This window comes from Haemaphysalis longicornis, unplaced genomic scaffold (genome assembly GCF_048455015.1).
Source record: "Haemaphysalis longicornis isolate Haplotype H1 unplaced genomic scaffold, Haemaphysalis longicornis Haplotype H1 scaffold_1, whole genome shotgun sequence".
Classification (NCBI taxonomy): Eukaryota; Metazoa; Arthropoda; class Arachnida; order Ixodida; family Ixodidae; genus Haemaphysalis; species Haemaphysalis longicornis.
The window spans coordinates 143,038,496-143,054,954 of NW_027526203.1; the positions used below are offsets into that span (position 1 = coordinate 143,038,496).

The 16,459-nt window shown below is 47.5% G+C and overlaps 1 protein-coding gene across 3 annotated transcripts in view; it reads right to left on the reverse strand.

The window, feature by feature from the left end:
• The window catches only part of LOC144137387 (uncharacterized), a 51,101-nt gene that overhangs the window by 15,247 nt on the left and 19,395 nt on the right, over positions 1-16,459 (reverse strand). For 2 of the 3 annotated variants that reach the window (XM_077669468.1, XM_077669469.1), the window contains exons 7-9: positions 13,939-14,133; positions 11,799-12,093; positions 5,335-5,456 (exon numbers count right to left, since the gene is read on the reverse strand). In XM_077669468.1, the coding sequence (XP_077525594.1) occupies positions 5,335-5,456; positions 11,799-12,093; positions 13,939-14,133 (612 nt within the window). The remainder of the gene's footprint in view (positions 1-5,334; positions 5,457-11,798; positions 12,094-13,938; positions 14,134-16,459) is intronic. The other variant, XM_077669467.1, reaches the window with a different exon arrangement.

Genomic DNA, 16,459 nt, shown 5'->3' on the forward strand with positions numbered 1-16,459 from the left:
GAGGTGCCCATCCTTGTGACATCGGTAACAAACCAACGTTCGAGGCACATACGGTTTCACAGGACATATTTCAAAATAATTTCTCACAATCTTAGGTGGATGGCTGGCGTCAAATGTGACCAGAGTATAGTCGGTCTTACCCAAGCGTTTGATGTGGAGAATGTTTGCCGATTCACAAGTTGTATTAATGCGCAGGTCCTCATCTGTGTCATTCGGGTCCACCCGGATCACTCCGCGCGAGCAGCCGTGTGACGTGAGAAGCTGTGCGTCGAACTCAATTGTGCGGGCATCAATGGTCATCGAAGACATTCCGCACAGGTTTTTCGCATTAATCTGATTATATAACGTGACTGTCGCGGAGTTGCGTAGAAGGTCAACGCGAGTAGATGTGAGCACGTTCAATGAAGCATGCGGTGCTACTTTGGCTATGACCGCTGCCAGCCTAAAAGGCAATCTTGCCAAGGTTTTTCAATGCAGAGTTGAAGCCACATCGCTCACGACCGATAGTTGGACCCGACCTCGCATGCCAATGACAGCTATGTGTATTTCTCGCCAAGTCATGGACAAGGAGTTCGTGCAGCACGTGCACACACTGGCCTGTGCTGAAAGGGCGAAATCTCACACGAGTGAAAGCACCCTTGAAGAATGGGTGATCCCAGCTCAAGGACTAGTTCCAATCTATAAGGTCACCCACTGCGGTGGCTCAGTGCTAAGGCGTTGCGTTGCACTGCCGAGTGTGGCCGCGGCGACCACTTTTCTGATGGAGGCGAAAAGCAAAAACGCCCTTGTGTTTGATATTTCGGCGCATGTTAAAGATCCCCAGGTGGTCGAAATTAATCCGGAGCCCTTCGCTATGGCGTGCCTCATCGCCTGCGATGCGTCGGCACATTAAACCCTACGATCCATCAATCTATAAGGTCGCAGACAACAGCAGGAACTTTGTATCCGCAGTGAAACGATCGACCTGGCAGGGCATACTATGCTTTGGACACGCGCCCCAGTTGTGCATACATTCCAGTAGAAACGAAATATTCAAGGACCCTCGCCGCTTTGTGCAATATGCAGGACTGTTGTCGGCCGGTAAACGACGAGCACAACTGGAGCACAACTGCCCGAGCATGCCTTCTTGAAATCCAGAGAGAAATGCCAATGGATCCCTTTGCATTCCCGCATTCCACTGCTCATGCGCTTCTATTTTCAACTAAAAGAACATGGCTAGTACCATTTGTGTATTGATGTTTTGCTTAAAATATGCCTACTGTTTTCTCTTTGCTTGATAGTGTTGACAAGAATACGTTGGGTTTTTAGTGGTTTGGACAGGTTTTGCCTGTATAAACCTCTTGTTCTGAAATTCTACAGTTGAACCCCTTTATAAGACACGTTCGAGGGAGCACTTTCTGTCTCTCATATGAGAGGTATCTTACAAGCAGGGTACCATGTTCAGACTTACTGGCCAACCCCCAGTTTAATGTGGGTGTTATGAGGTAGCTGTCAAGAGGGGTGGCCAATCCGCCGAAAGGATGGTGATAACGTTTCAACGAGGAATCCCAGCCGAGGAACGCAGAGGAAGAAGAGGCAAGGATGCTCGGAACGGAGTAAGACTGCCCAGCGGGCACGTAGTGGTTTTCTGTAGCCTGTCGTAGGACGGCCAGAACCGCGGTGTCCTGTGGCCGTTGTAGGACGCCCAGGCACCCCGTCCCGACCATCGACCTGGGGAGCATCTACATTGTGTAGAAGTGCGGCCGCCATCTCTTTGCCCTTCGCCTCTGCTGCAGACTTCGCAAGTCCACTGCCTCCGGCGCATCCCCAACGCCCTGCCCTCATGTGCCTCGCCACGAGCAGCCATTTCTTTGATTTGTAAGCAGCACTAACTTTCGTTTACAACGTTTACTGTGACTGCTTGTAGTTGTTGTCACTTCTCTTGCTTCCCGGACCTTTCTACCACTATCATGCACGTCCGTACTTTGTGGTTCCTCTCGTCGCCTATGCCTACACTTGCGTGAATATCTATAAATGTCAGTGTTTTTGTCTTCAACCTGTGTTCCCATTACCTCGCCTTGCGTCTCCCGAAACCTCACATCACAGTGGGCACTGTATGACTAAAATAAGCTCAGAAGAATGCTTCAGCATGTCGCAAAAGGTTTATTCTAATTTGTTTTCCCCCAGAATTTATGAAATAGTTTTGAATGTATGCTTCCCGAGTGTGTTTATACTGTTTTTTACAACAGCTTCTACAAGCTTTCTCTTTAACTGCTTGTGGAGAATCAAGAATCGTAGATGTTGAGTTCACAAGCCTGAAGAATAGCCAGAGCACACAATGGTCTCCCGCTGAGTGCTTTGGCTACTGATCAGGCTTGCAGGACTCAACATCTGCGATGCTTTTTGAGTGGAAGCTATGCGATTTGGAGAGCCTATAGGGACCGGGCAGCTGGACGGGTGGCGTCACCACTCGGCGCTCCGCTCGTCAGTGGAATGAGCCGGTGCACTGGACTACACAGCCTCCTGTTGTTTTTGTCGTGTTTGCTTCGGTGATTTGTATGTTTTGGTGACGTTGTGAGCAGACATGTGAGATGAAACGAAGTCTAGACAGGTGTGTTGGGTTCTTAGATGCAGTAATGACTACGTAAACTTGTCGGACGCGTCTAAATTTGGGTATCGGCTGCAATGGCATGAGCGCTTTTTGCAGCGATCTGCGCTTGGCTCCACCCGTTCTGAGCACGAATAAAACTACTATTATTAGTATTATTTTCTTCTTAAATGCACTAACGGCTACGCAAACTTATTGGGAGCTTTTAAAGTTGGGCAAGGGCTACATTGACACGAGCGCTTTTTGCAGCGCTCTGCGCCTGGCTTCGCGCGATCTGAGTAGGAATAAAACTATTAGCAACATTATTATTCATTTATACCACTTTAAATTATCTTCGCTGGTTTCAATGACTACGGTTTCCACGCCAGCCTTAGCGCTGGGATACCTCGATACGCGTGTGCTTTAAATAGAAAGGCACCTGCACACGAGATGGATTACCGTGTACGTAGAAATGTTGCGGTAGTTTACACTTTCTGTAACCGTAAGCTTTGTGCCTTCGGTTTTGGTGAGCGACACTGTGACAGCATGGGAGCCTGAAAGCCGAAGTGGAAATCCCACGTTTGTGGTGGTCATTTTATCAAGAGCCAAAGTTATTCACCAACTCAAAAGCCCGAGCTACAAATCATCCCTCCTCCCCTTCCCGTTTTACAACCTGCGTAGAATAAAGGCTGGCACCGATAGTTAAAAAATGTGGCAGTGTTAACGTCAGCCGGTGTTTTTAATGCTAAAGTGTTCTTTACAGTGTACCTAAAAAAATCGTGTAATGCCTGGCGAAGACACCAAAAACGCGCGATTAATTGCCTCAAATATGGGTGCATGAGCCCGAGTCCTCCACCACAGACACGTTTCCGACACGCTGGAAAAAGTTTAGATTTGGAGAGGGGGCATGGAAGTTCAAAATTAAACAGAAAAATCATCTAGCCCTCCGTCTAATGATTATGATGGTTGAACACAAAGCGTTCTTCGTGCGAAATCGAATGGGAAATGGTCAAAGTCAAAGATGTACGCTGCGATCAAAAGACCAAACTGCGTGCTGGTCAAATTCGACGCTTAACTAGTCAAAGTTTAAATCCAGAAGGCAACCAAGGAGACCCTTACGATAGAGCTTTGCGATAAACCATCATCGTCGTTAGACGGGGGTGTGCATGATTTTTGAATCGTAGGTGGCAGCTTGTAAACGTATACCGCAGCATTCAGTTGTGAAGCTGAGTACAGGTTTCGGGCACCCTCCTGTCTTGCGTCCTTCAGCCACGCAGGAATTGGTTTTTGAAAAACCATTTACCAACTAGCCAGCAACTATTGCAATTCTTGTAAAGCAATGCTTCTCCACGACAAGCAATAACGTTCTACTATCATGCGGTATTTATTCTATCAACGATTCCCGATGACTGTAGTAAGAGCATTTCTGTGAAATTAAATACGTTTCAGCCGTAGGTAATGAAGTTACGGAAGCGTCGTCCGTCAGAATTTCTGTTTTGAGATAAATCTTCGAAGACACCCCCCAACTTTGTCTTTCGCTTGTGCACGACGTCGATGCCGTTTCGTCATCAACTTCCAAAGGCCCGCGCCGCAGCATTCCTAGATCGGTTGCACACACCGGCTTTGAGGGACCATTTAGCGGCAATATACTCCTCGATTCGCGAAACTGCATGCAGGCATGAAAAAATTGCATGAAGCAACGAACTTTCACTTCCAGCTTGACTTCCAGCTTGGCGAATTGAGCGTCGTCTGCTATTTGTAAATACTGAGTATGGGCGTAAATAACACACATGGCATGCCTCGTAAACGTCACATCCACGCTCAAGATTTACCGATCTGAAAAATTCCCGTGGGGTTGCGTACGCTTTGCAAGCCGCACCGCAGAAAAACGACAGAAAGCCATGCACAACTACGCTGCGCTGACCGCCACCGGCATTCCACTGACGAGCGGTTCGCCACGGGCGGCGCTGTTCGCTGAAACGACGGTGGTGCCATACAACGGCCGCCCGGTCCCTATACCGCACTCCCGGCAGCTTGCGCAGACTCCCGCATTTGTGGTCGCGCTCGTACGCATAGCGGTAAAATTCAACCCCTTCTGTACGTTGCATTTCCATTGGCAGGGCTTCTCGTTGCCGTTTCATAGCTGACTGAACCACTGTGTGTTTGCTGTCTGTCATCCCCTTTGATTCCACAACGGACGCAACTGCAGTTAGTGACTGGTGGCACCGCAGTTAAAATGTTTCTTACACGCTAGGTTGTTGACTAAAATTTAAGGATAACTTGCCCTTTATAACCAACTACCTTACACCCGATGTCTGTCACAAAAGAGGTCAAATTAATGGGAAAGATAGGGTGGCCATCCACCTGGGTGAATAGTGCCTCTTATACCAGAGTGTCTCTTACATCCATGCCTCTTATAATGAGGCTCAACTGTACTTTTGCCTGGGTGGCTGAGTCAAGAGAGACAGACAGACGTACAGACATACCAAAATTTTCGTGTTCCCACTGCAGAGCCCACTGCAGAGCCACCTTCGCAACTGAAAACGGATTTTTATTCAGTTACAAAATAACCAGGTTTAAGTGCTGTCATTGTTGTTGTGGAAGTTAAACCTTAAAATGCTATCCCTGTGCAAAATTTTAGCATAAAAAAAAGAAAAAGCTAAGAAATTGCACATTCTCACACTTGAATGCTTAGTACAGTTTGTAGTGAAAAGCGAGCCTGGGGTAGCCCATTGGGGTGCTCAACAAGTGGCGCAGATGATGCCCACCTTGCTCTTTGGTGTGCAAGTGCTCGACTTGGCTGCCTTGGTCTCGACGCGCACGGACGTGGCTCCAGTGTCCCCAATGTGCCAGTGAAACTCGAGTGACTCGGTGCCAGACGGCCATTCTCCTGCACGCACAAGGTGGGAGGGAACACCGTCAGACTTGTACCATGGCCACAAGGAGCACGTGTTCATTTCCGAAGAGCGTAGCAGACAGCACTGCCACACTGGAATTGTCAGCATGTTAACACTTGTATTACTAGTATCAGAAAGGACTGCTCAGTGTGAAGGCATCTGTCAAGTCAGCCAAGTAATTACGTCAACACAGCACAACAGGTGTTCACCCACGGGCTGGACTATCATGCGGTGTGAATATATGATGATGATGGTTGGATGTTTAAGGTGCAAGCCCAACGAGGGAAAACAGCCCTAAATAAGCCAGCAAGGAAGAATAGTAACAATGAGATTAAAGACAATGTAGATGGCTGGTGTAAAGGGCAAGGTTTTGATTATGCATGGTATGATATTAGTAGCTATAAATTTTATCTCGCACAAGTACTTGGAAACCCAACTTTTGTTACCGCATGAAATCGACCGATTTTTAGGGGTCCAGAAAAGATTGTTCCACTAAACATATTGATTGCAGCAACATGATGATTTAACACCCTTTCCAACAACACCAGTTTTTAAAATGTTTTCATTATCATAGTTGCGAAAAAAAATGTCGAAATCGAAAGTTTTGTCAAGTGGCCGTATTTTCGCGCATATAACACGCACCAAAAATGCAAAAATTTCAGAGTGAAGTAGAGGTGCAATTTATATGCGAGGTATTTCCTTTAGTGCAACTTCACCGCACTGCGCGTTTGGCTGTGATGCCCCTACAGCGTTAGTGACTAAGCCACTGTTATCCCACTGACAGTGCGTATTTTGCACACACAGCTCAACAATATACCAACAGAAAAAATGTATGCAGCAAGTCATGTAGTTATGTAGTCAGCTAGGCAAGTTCCTTGCATAAACAAATGTGTAATGTTGGTTGAGTAGTAGCTTTAGTCCATCGTTTTATGCATAAAATATGCGAGCAATACGCGGGGATATATTTTTTTAATTTGTCGACGGAAAGCGAGGGTGCGGGTTATATGCAGGGGCGGGTTATACGCGCACGGCATCGTAGAAAATGATAAAAAGAGAGTTAGGCATAACAAACCACCGATAGTACAAAAATTTTCTTATACATTTTGCAGGCAAACATTTCAGAAACCCATCCTAGAAAAAATGTGCGCGGAACAGCTTGTCAGATATGAAATACCGTATTTACACGATTGTAGGTCGACCCTTTTTTTCAAATATGACAATCCAATGTTGGGGGGTCGACTTAGAATCGAAATCGAACCGTCTACCGCTAGTAACGGCAAGAGAAACGAGAAATCGGGGGTGCTACGAGTTGGGGACAGCTTTGCACCCTCTTTCCCATGGTTCTGGTCTAAAGTGTGAACCGCATGGGGCGTTTTGTGCTCGCGAAAATGCGCCGCGCTGACACTGCCGCGAATGCCACCCGCGCGCGCTACGCGATCGGCGGCGGCAACATGGCGGCGTCACCAGCCGCGAAGAGGTGCGCGTAGCTTCAGCGACCGCTTCTAACCGCACTTTAAGATATCACTGAAGGCACAAACAAAGGCGTTTGAGCAGGAAAGGAGAAATGTGGTCGAAAACGACACTAGCATCATCCGCGCCGCCACCGTGGTAAGCCTAAACATCTCCGGCGGCGCCAGCCAGCTGTCCCGACTCCCGAGCGCTTTCAAACTGCCGGCATGAAGAGGGCGCCTCCCCAATGGGAGGCGCGCTCTTCGTCAGGCTTCTCCCACTGCCGCGCTCGTCACGCGTAATACCGAGGTAAAACCAGTAGAAGCTGCCGCGCGCGCGCGGAATCGTTGACGCGGGCGTCGCCGCGCACGAATCGCGTGCAAAAACGCGTCAGGAAGCGTTTCGTCTCTAATAAACAAAATGAGTATTAGCAAATCCCTTGATTCAATGCGCGGCGCTAACGTAGCCCAAATCATATCAGATTGTTCAGTACACTTCCGAACGCGATGGTGGGAGGTTAGTCGCTCAAAAATCGCGAGCGGCCGCTTCCGTCAGCCGCCATGTTTGTTTTGGTATCGCGCGGCAGTGGCGGCAGTGGCCGCTGCCGGTTGCTTCGATGGTTGTCATCTCGCAGCAAATGTTTTTTCCCGCTCAACCCGCGGCGCATGGTTATTCCGGGTTCCTATACAAAAGCTTTTATTTTTTAACAAATACCGCGCATACCGCTAGCGCACCACTCTTGTGGAGAGCCGCCGTGTGGGTCGACGGAAAAGCTTCTCTTTGTGATACGATTTTCTAAGCGGCGCTTGCGTTTTTTTTTTTTTTTTTTTTTTTTTTTTTTTTGAGAGGTGCCATTTTTGGGGGGTCGACCTACATTCGAGTCGACTTACAATCGTGTAAATACGGTAAAATGTTAGCACGCGTGGTGCTCGCACCGTGCAGTGAAGCCCAACCCCCATTTCAAAATAAGCAATTTTGGATGGTTTCCTGGAAGAAATCTGACGGTTTGACAATATCAGAGGCACCCATTTGTCCCCACGTTGTCAATGACTGACTTTGCATTTATGGTCAGCACAGTATTCGGGGACAAGCACGCGATGCAGAAAAATCTGCATGAAGTTGAGAATGAAACTCTGTGGTTGATTCTTGTTGTTCATTGTCAGTTATCTCTCAAAACAAACTTGCGGTTCATTATCTCTTCCGACTCGCTGTTGTAGCCCTGCTGGCAGGAATGAGGTGCAATGTGCTAGAATTGTGCCGTGCAAGCTTTCACCGAGCAGCTGTTGCGCGATGAAAGTTTTCAGCACTACGAGCCTCCTGTTTTGAGTGCTGCTTAACATTTTCGAAAAGAAAATACTAAATCTCCATCCGTATAGGAAGTTTTACTAACGAGCAACACTAGACCTCCAGAGGTACTCTTGTATGGAAACGAAACCTGCCAGCGAACAGCTGGCGGTGTGCAAGGCCGGTTTAAAGAACTACAGCATGACTTCTAACAACGTGTGCAAAGGCAATAAAAATGCCTACAATCATAAAATAAAATAACTTTGAAAAACAGGCACTGCTGGATATTTTCAGCCAATATCAGGGATTACTACAGTCAGAGTGCAAACCTGACGATTGAAAATTAGCGATTCAGCATTCATGCCCTGATAACAAAAACCAAACGCTGATGCGGAGTAATTACGAGCGGCACACCTTCTTTGGTATCAGTGACGCGCGCTGGCCATGCCCCTTTTCCACACCCAAGTGATGCAAACGCGTGTCAAAAATTATGTTTTTGTTGCAAAAATGGAAAAAAACCATTTTAAAAGGGCATTTTCTGAGCTAACCCCAAATAGTTTTACTTGTTCCAGAAATAGCTGGAACACTATAAAAAGGGGCCCTCAAGTTATCGTTCAAATTGAACGATTCTGAATAGACATGTTAGATGTCTTTTGTCAGAAAAAAAAACGAAGGGTAAAGCGGAACATGTAGTCTAAAGTTGTGGGAAGTGTTTGTCGCTTTGTGCCTAGTGCCTTACATGGTATTAGAATGTGGATTACGGATGTGTGTTCTCCACACCTGCTGCACAGCTGTCTTGGAGAGCCAGTGAGCAGGTGGGAGTGCGTCGCATGTGTGTGGCTTATCAGTAATCCGGCCAAAGTGACTTCTGCGTATCTGTCGCGTGCGTAGGTGGGGTATGGTCTCAAATATGGCTTTATTACATGTAGCTTGTCTGTCTGCCGGTTTAATGCAGTCTGCTTGCCATCTTTTACGATCTGTTGTCTAATGTGTGGCTTGAGGTTGGTGTAGGGTACAGATTCAATGTCTGCTGTGTTGAGAAGAGCAGCAGTGGCAGCCTTGTGATCTGCCACCTCATTCCCGGAAATCCTACAGTGGCCAGGAACCCAGCATATTGTCAGATCAAAATTTTAAATATATGTACACGGACATTATGGCATTGTAAAGACTGACGATGTGGTTTTTACGTGGCATTTTAGATGCTAGTGCGTGTATAACGCTCAGGGAGTCTGCATATACGACAGACTTAAGAAATTTGGTCTAAAATGTGATTCACGACAAGAAAAATGCCACACGCTTCTGCCATGAAAATGCTGGCAGTAGAACTTAGAGTGACACATTCAGTAAAATTAGGCCCATGAGCAGCACAAGAAACCTTATTCTGGGGTGAGACAGCTCAAACAGATTTAGGAGCAGTTCTGGGAGCAGCAAAATGGATTTTGGAGCAGAAGAATATTGATTTGGAGCAGTTAACGACATTTAATACGTTGTCTCATGAGCTTAAAAAATAATTTTCAGCAATGTTAGGGGTCAAATAAACTTTTCAATCAGTTTTGAATACACAACACTGAAACAGCCCTACGTGAAAGCTTTTTGAGAGTATCACAAAGTAGTAACGGCACTACCTTTTTACTAACTGGTGATATTGTGTTGTGGCTGTACGCAACATTAACAAAACTGCCATTAACAGTATCGAATTTAAGGGAGCTGCAATTATGGTGCGTTTTTTACTCTTTGAATGCTCAAATTATTTTTGTAGGCTGCGTTGCACGAACGAGTGCAGTCACGGCAACAGTTGAGCAACTTCGAGCTAACGGTCTCGTAGCCCCACAAGCCTACCCGTTTCAATCCCCGAGGTACACGTTCACCCCATAGTCATTTGAGTAGTGTTAGTATGTTTAGCCATTTGGCATTTAATGTCACTTCGCATACATCAAGTGTTATTATGCGTTATGCGTGTGCTATGGTAACCATGCAGTCCTGCAGCTATTGGGCACTACCTGAACAGGCCGCGGAGCCACAGTGCAGCCCGCAACTTTCGTGTCGACCGCTCCATTCCCAATGCTCGCAATCTCGCTTCGAAACACAGCAACAACTCGGCGTTTTGTAACACCGCAACGAGCCAAAAAGTTAACCAGAAAGTTCACTTCACGAATTCCGATTATAGACATGCGCACCGCGTTCCGCACTCAAGGACAAACGACGCCAAAGTCGTGGGCCCCCACATTTCAATGAACTTTCGAGAGCTTCCCGTAATCTGGCACCAATCTCAAACCTTATCCCCGCATTAACGTCACTGTTCAGAGCCACAACAGATAGAATGAATAGACTGGAACCCAGCTGATAGCGTATAATAAACCAGGGAAAATATCGGCGATGCGCACTGAGCGCCAGAAGTATGCAGTAGCAGTCGGATCAGGCGGCAACCATATTTGTTGCCACAGCGATGCCCAATCGGGCAGGCCGTTTCAGCGTATGGAAAGCCAGATGGAAAGCCAACCCGGATGGAAAGCCAATCGCGTTTTAGAAGCTTTCGTCTGCTTCGTTTCAGTCTATTTCTTGTTCCTTGCCTTTGTGATGTTGAAGCTGAAAAGAAAAGCTTGTCTGCACGAGAAAATTTTGGGCAGAGGAGGGTTTCCCTGCGATGGTGCTCCTGTGAAAAATCCATTCATTGCACCTGCTGGCTATTCTCACAACAAGGGCACTGCTGTAAAAGCTGCTTCAGCCTGTGGCAAGCACTTTACTTCACTGGCCGTAGGAACTGCAACCTGTAGAAGAGCACTTTTTCAATGCCGAGCAAGAACTCCCCAAGTTCACCTGTTGCGCCAGTTAATGCAGGGGTGTTAACTTTTTGCCTCCATCAAAAAAAAAAAAAAAAAGCCACCGTGGCTGGGTTTGATCTTATGCCCGTGGGCCCAGCAGCAAAACGCCTTAGACACTGAGCTATCGTGGCGGGTAGCTGTTGAAAAAAAAAATTACACCATCTTCCCGCGGGGAACCCTGATGAGGATGCGAAGCATCATGGGGTTCCATGTGGTTCCATTGTGTTGCCGTTATGTTGAGTGATCTGGTGTTTAGTAGCGCCACCGGGAATTCCGCATCCGGGTCCACACCGGTGGCAAAGGCTAGCAGTACTGTTGTGTTACGGTGAGTAGGCGGTGGTTCTCGAGGCGCCGAAACTCGTCGATTATGTTCTTGTCGATGTCTCTGTGGTAGAATCGGTAGTCTCCGTCAGCATTGGTGAGGTAAAGGTTGTTGATGTTGGTTCACCAGCTGAGAGCAACGTTCACGCCCTCTTCTTCGCAGCTTTACTATCTCGTGATGGATTCTTTGGTTGGCCAATCCCTAGGGGCATCCTGCCACAATCATCATCAGAGGTGCTGCGGACGGGGCACGGACACGGGACATCCCCCCCGAGCACAAGATACTTCGCATCTAATTAAAGAAGAGTTGAACATGAAGCTGACAAAGCCTGCTTGGGCAAGTTCACTCCACCCATAGGAATTCATGCATGACTAGGTGTGAGCGGTGGATGGAGAGGCCTCATCCCAAGGGTCCTTCAACCTTAATTAAAGGTGCTGGCCACCAGAGGAGGCACTTACCCGGGAGAGGGCGCCTGGGTTTGGCTGGCGGGGTGACTGGCCCACTGGGCTTTGGGGCAGCGGGCTTCACTGCTGGCTGTTTGGCCACTGACTCGTGCGATCCCTTGGCCGCTGAGGCGGCGGGCACGTTCTGCCGATTGCGGAATGGCCGGCCGTGCCAGTATCGCTGCACTCGTCCCCCTTCAGCTCCCTCCCGCTTCCTCGAGGTGCCAGCCACGGCTCCTCGCCCGGGGGGCTGCAGCAGCACTCCAGGGGCATTCTCCTTCTCCTCGCTGCCCGAGCGCTGCCCTTCCTCCTAAAGAAACGGTGCAGTGCATGGCATTTGTCTCCTACATCTGATGGAATATATTTAATTGTTCAACGCTATTCATTCCATCCTAAATATCTGGCATTTGAGAGCGCCCGATACTGGGTGTTATCAAATACTTACTTGGTGGTGAAAAATAGGCCCAATTAAAAAAGTGGTATGCACCCACCCTGCCACCCCCATCGCCATCAACGCTAAAAAAAGAAGTCAAATCCCTCTACCCTAATCTGAATGCATCCGACAATTGCCACCGAAAAGTAATAGGAAAACAGCATCTCAAAACAGAATGATGCTTCTGGCTGCTGTCCGAGGTCTTGCGCTTCATAACAGGCACTCATGAACCACGTTAAGGAGCATCCAAAATTTGCCCAAACTAAGCATGAGCTACAGAAAAAATAAAAAGCAAAATAAAGCACTCCTCTGCAATTTGTGGCTACCAGACATCACAGGAAGCAAATGATCTGACCAAACAATAACGCCCACAATTTTTACTGCTTGTTCTTTTCCATGTGGCAGCACAATTGAAGAGGCTAGTTTTTAATGACAAGAGAGTCAACAATTTGTTTCTCCAGGGGCTCGCTTTGAGGCACTTTTGACCACGCAGCCAAGTGCTGCACTTTTTACAACTTGGGCGACGGATGCCTGTGCATAATACTACATGTTCCAAATGATGACTTCATTAGGCACACCCTAGTTCTCAACTTAGAGACATCTTGTTTCTGTACTCGCTTATGTTATCCAAAAAAGTTAAATAAACCTGAAACCTTAAAAAACTGCAAAGCAATGCATGAGGATCACAGTACTGCACAGAACGTTTTGGGTCTCTTCTGGTCACATGAGTGGGACCCTAGACACTGCAGGAGCAGAAAATTGTCTTTTTTCGGCAGGGAGAAGAACAAACCACAATGAAGCTGTGTACTGCTCAATGTCGCACACTTTCTACAAGTAGACATTGCTTAACTGTACACGTGCCATGCTGCGGGAGCTTATATCCAAAGACACAGCATTATTTGCATTGAGCTTTGCATGCACGCCGGCCATGACCATCAACATGTGCAGTGGAAAATGAGTTAATAAATAGGAGCTCGAATGATGGGAATTCCACCAGGCCAAAAGTGTTTGCGGTTGCTGGTGAAAAATAGGAAAAGCAATCACAATTTTTCAACAAAGTCAAAATTAATTTAACTCAACTTTCCTACATATCAGCACAGTAAAAATTCAGTTAAATTGAAATCTAGCCATTAAAATATTGTTACATTTGAACCAATGGATGTTGCACTGCCCAGTATGGAAAAAGTGCAAAAATTGTGCACATTTGTCCATCTGCAGTGTTCTCTATACAAAAGCGCAGGAGACGCATGCGGGATTTCTTGAGGGGGGGGGGGGGGGGGGGGGGGGGGGGGGGCAACATCACTCCCCACACCTCATCAGCCCCCGAGTGCGGCAACACATTGAACATGTGCGACATCTGTGCCGGTTGTGGGTGCACGAGTGCATTCCCTTTTGGCGTTATTTAGCTACAAAACAATATTGACAGCATCCTAGTGACACACGAAGTGCTGCTAAGGTAGGCAACACTGCCTGCCTCACAAAAGGTGGTCCCATTATGAGAAAGGCAAGTGCCCCCAATTACTCTACGATGCGAGCGCACAGTAAGGGTGGGAAGTGCATGAAACAACATAGAAAAAAAAAAAAAAAAACGTTTCGTTCCTTACATCGATACAGACTGTCACTGTGGGTAATGCTGCCTCGCCATTTTACGAACCTGGGGTTGAATTTCTGTGGGAACGCTAGTGAGCGGAAACTTCACTCCTCCCCGAGTGGGCTACTCACTTGTCGGTCGGCCACTGGTCCCGAGTGGTCCTGCAAGTCTAGTGGGTCACCGCCCACTGCATTGTCCATGGACCGAGCCTGGTAGCGGCGAAAGCCCTCATCCCATTCGCGATGCATGCCGGAGGCATCAGACTGGCTGTACTGACTCTCAATCTCGGCACTCAGGCGGAGAACCTGCAGTAACAGCAGGCCCAACTCACCAAGCCAGATGGAGACATTTACGTTTAACTTCTGCCACTGAGCAACACCGCGAAGAAGTACGCCCACTCTCCCACAAGCAGGAACAACGAGAGTAAAGAAGGTGCCCACGCACCAACCTCTGATCAAATGATTGCCCAGCAAAGCTGGCGATTCGATCACATAGTCATGTGGGCAAACTGAATGCAGTGATAGTTATTCTCCCGCCTCTCTTAAGAATAGTAAGAATGATTACAAATCCCCCCCCCCCCCCCGCCGATGTCTACATGAACGATGACAGGGTCATGAATGGTTCCGACAAAGGTGCCACCGATAGATCCAAGCAAAAAAGGCCTCCGGCTCGCTGGTAAACCGCAGAAGCAAGAAGAAATGCCACACTGCAGGGGTGCAGAAAAGGCGCAAGAATTCGCTGCAAAGTCAAAAAGGTCGTGTGAAAACTCGCATGCACCGTACTGTACCGAGAATGGACCCCGCATGCATTACAGCAATCCTTATTAGGGGCGAAGTCCCTTAGGGGCTCTGGCTGTCGTCTCCCGTCATATTCTCATGTGGTCACGGTACAAAAACACCGGGACACTCGTTTTCCAATGCCTCCCGCTAAAACTCTAAAAGTGTATAATTGATAAAACCGGTTCAAAATAAACTAACATGATTTAAAGATTTGTGTAATGCTGTAATGCTGCCTGTCTGCTTCAGCAATCGTCAAGCACCGGCAGAAGCAGTTTGTAGACAGGCTATAATTTGTGTCACACTCAAATACCCACCAGCTCTTATGCTAGGGCTGAAAAGCAAAAAAAAGGCATACCACTTACCTCATTCCAAAGCCTCGATCACCGAGGACGAGCCTCCGAGGCCGGCATTGCACTGCACTCACGTTGACCCCTGCCACTACCCCAAACTGGGGCCGACGGGGCATGCAACTTGCTTAAATCCGGTTCAACGCAAGAGAGGGCGCCACCACCTCAGCAAGCGTGCGATTCCTCCTCTCACCGATGCTTCTCCGGCATCCTATCAGCACACACTGTGTGGCAGAAGGGAGACTTACAATCTTTGAATACACCGATACGGTGCATGCTTTGCCCCTCCCCAGGCTTCACATTAGTGGCGATGGCCCAGGATTTTCGCACTTCTCACGAGATTACACAGCTTTCGTAGGTGCCCAAGAATTAATACTGCTCGCTAAATACATTTCAGTAGCCTCTTTTCTGCATATGCGTTGCTTCTCATGAGTTCTAGGCAGCACCTGCTGTTTCAGTGAAGTGCCAACAGCACAAAGGAGTGCCTAACAACAGGCCCCAAAGCTATCTCCAGAACACCACTCACCACAGCAAGCATACATTACAACAATGCGTACATTATGACAATCACCTGAAGCTACTTCCTTGCATGAAGAGACCTTGCAGCAGATAATGGCTCTCAACAAAAAAAGCAACTTCTACCTACAGAGGGCATGAGCCTAATTTTTACTGCGAATAAATACGAACGATAAGAACTTAAGGCAACTAAAACATTTGTTCGCAGTCTAGCCCAGTTATACGTCAGAGAATCAAAGGCCAGTTCATCAGAATGAGGGAATCAGCAGATTGATTCATTGAATCACAACTAAGCCATTGTACTAGTGGCACCCCAGGCCAAGTACCCGTTTGCAAGCATAGCCTACAGCTGCTAGCACTGTGTGCACCTATAGACAACAAGGGTCCAATTGGTTGCTACTTTCAACTGCAAATTGCTTTCCACTTCCCCTGGGCCAGAGTAACTGCATTCTAATGCCCACCAATTCGGCTGCAGTTTTGCACAACCGACTTTACATCTCAAATGGGCAAGGCGTCATATGAAGGGAATGAGGAATATTAAGGAACAAGTTTTTATGTGCATTTATTGACACTGCAATGTTTCTTCCATGGCCATGCCAGGGGCGGTATATATGAATGAACACAAATGCTATGACTAAAGCAGCAAAGTTTCAAAACCCGACAATGAATCTTGTTTAAAAGCACCATTATTGCCTGTGTTACACGGCAACTTTCCAGAGACAGTGGAGCACTTCCAAGTGCAGCTAAGAGACAGACAATTGGTTCAAAGGCTTTCGAAAGACCCTTCAAATGGCCGTGTAGCACAGGTGTAAGTTATTTGAGCAAGTCGTTGTTCCAGATACAAAATACTTAGTATGCGCCCATGGCTGTAGGGTCGCTTCAGCAAGTGTCTTATTGCGGCAATGCTTCCATATGGTTCGATGTTATCTCAGTCTTCAGAATTCTGATACATTGGTTCTACACTTCTAGCACACTTTATACAGGATATTGCTTTCAATACAGACTTCCGA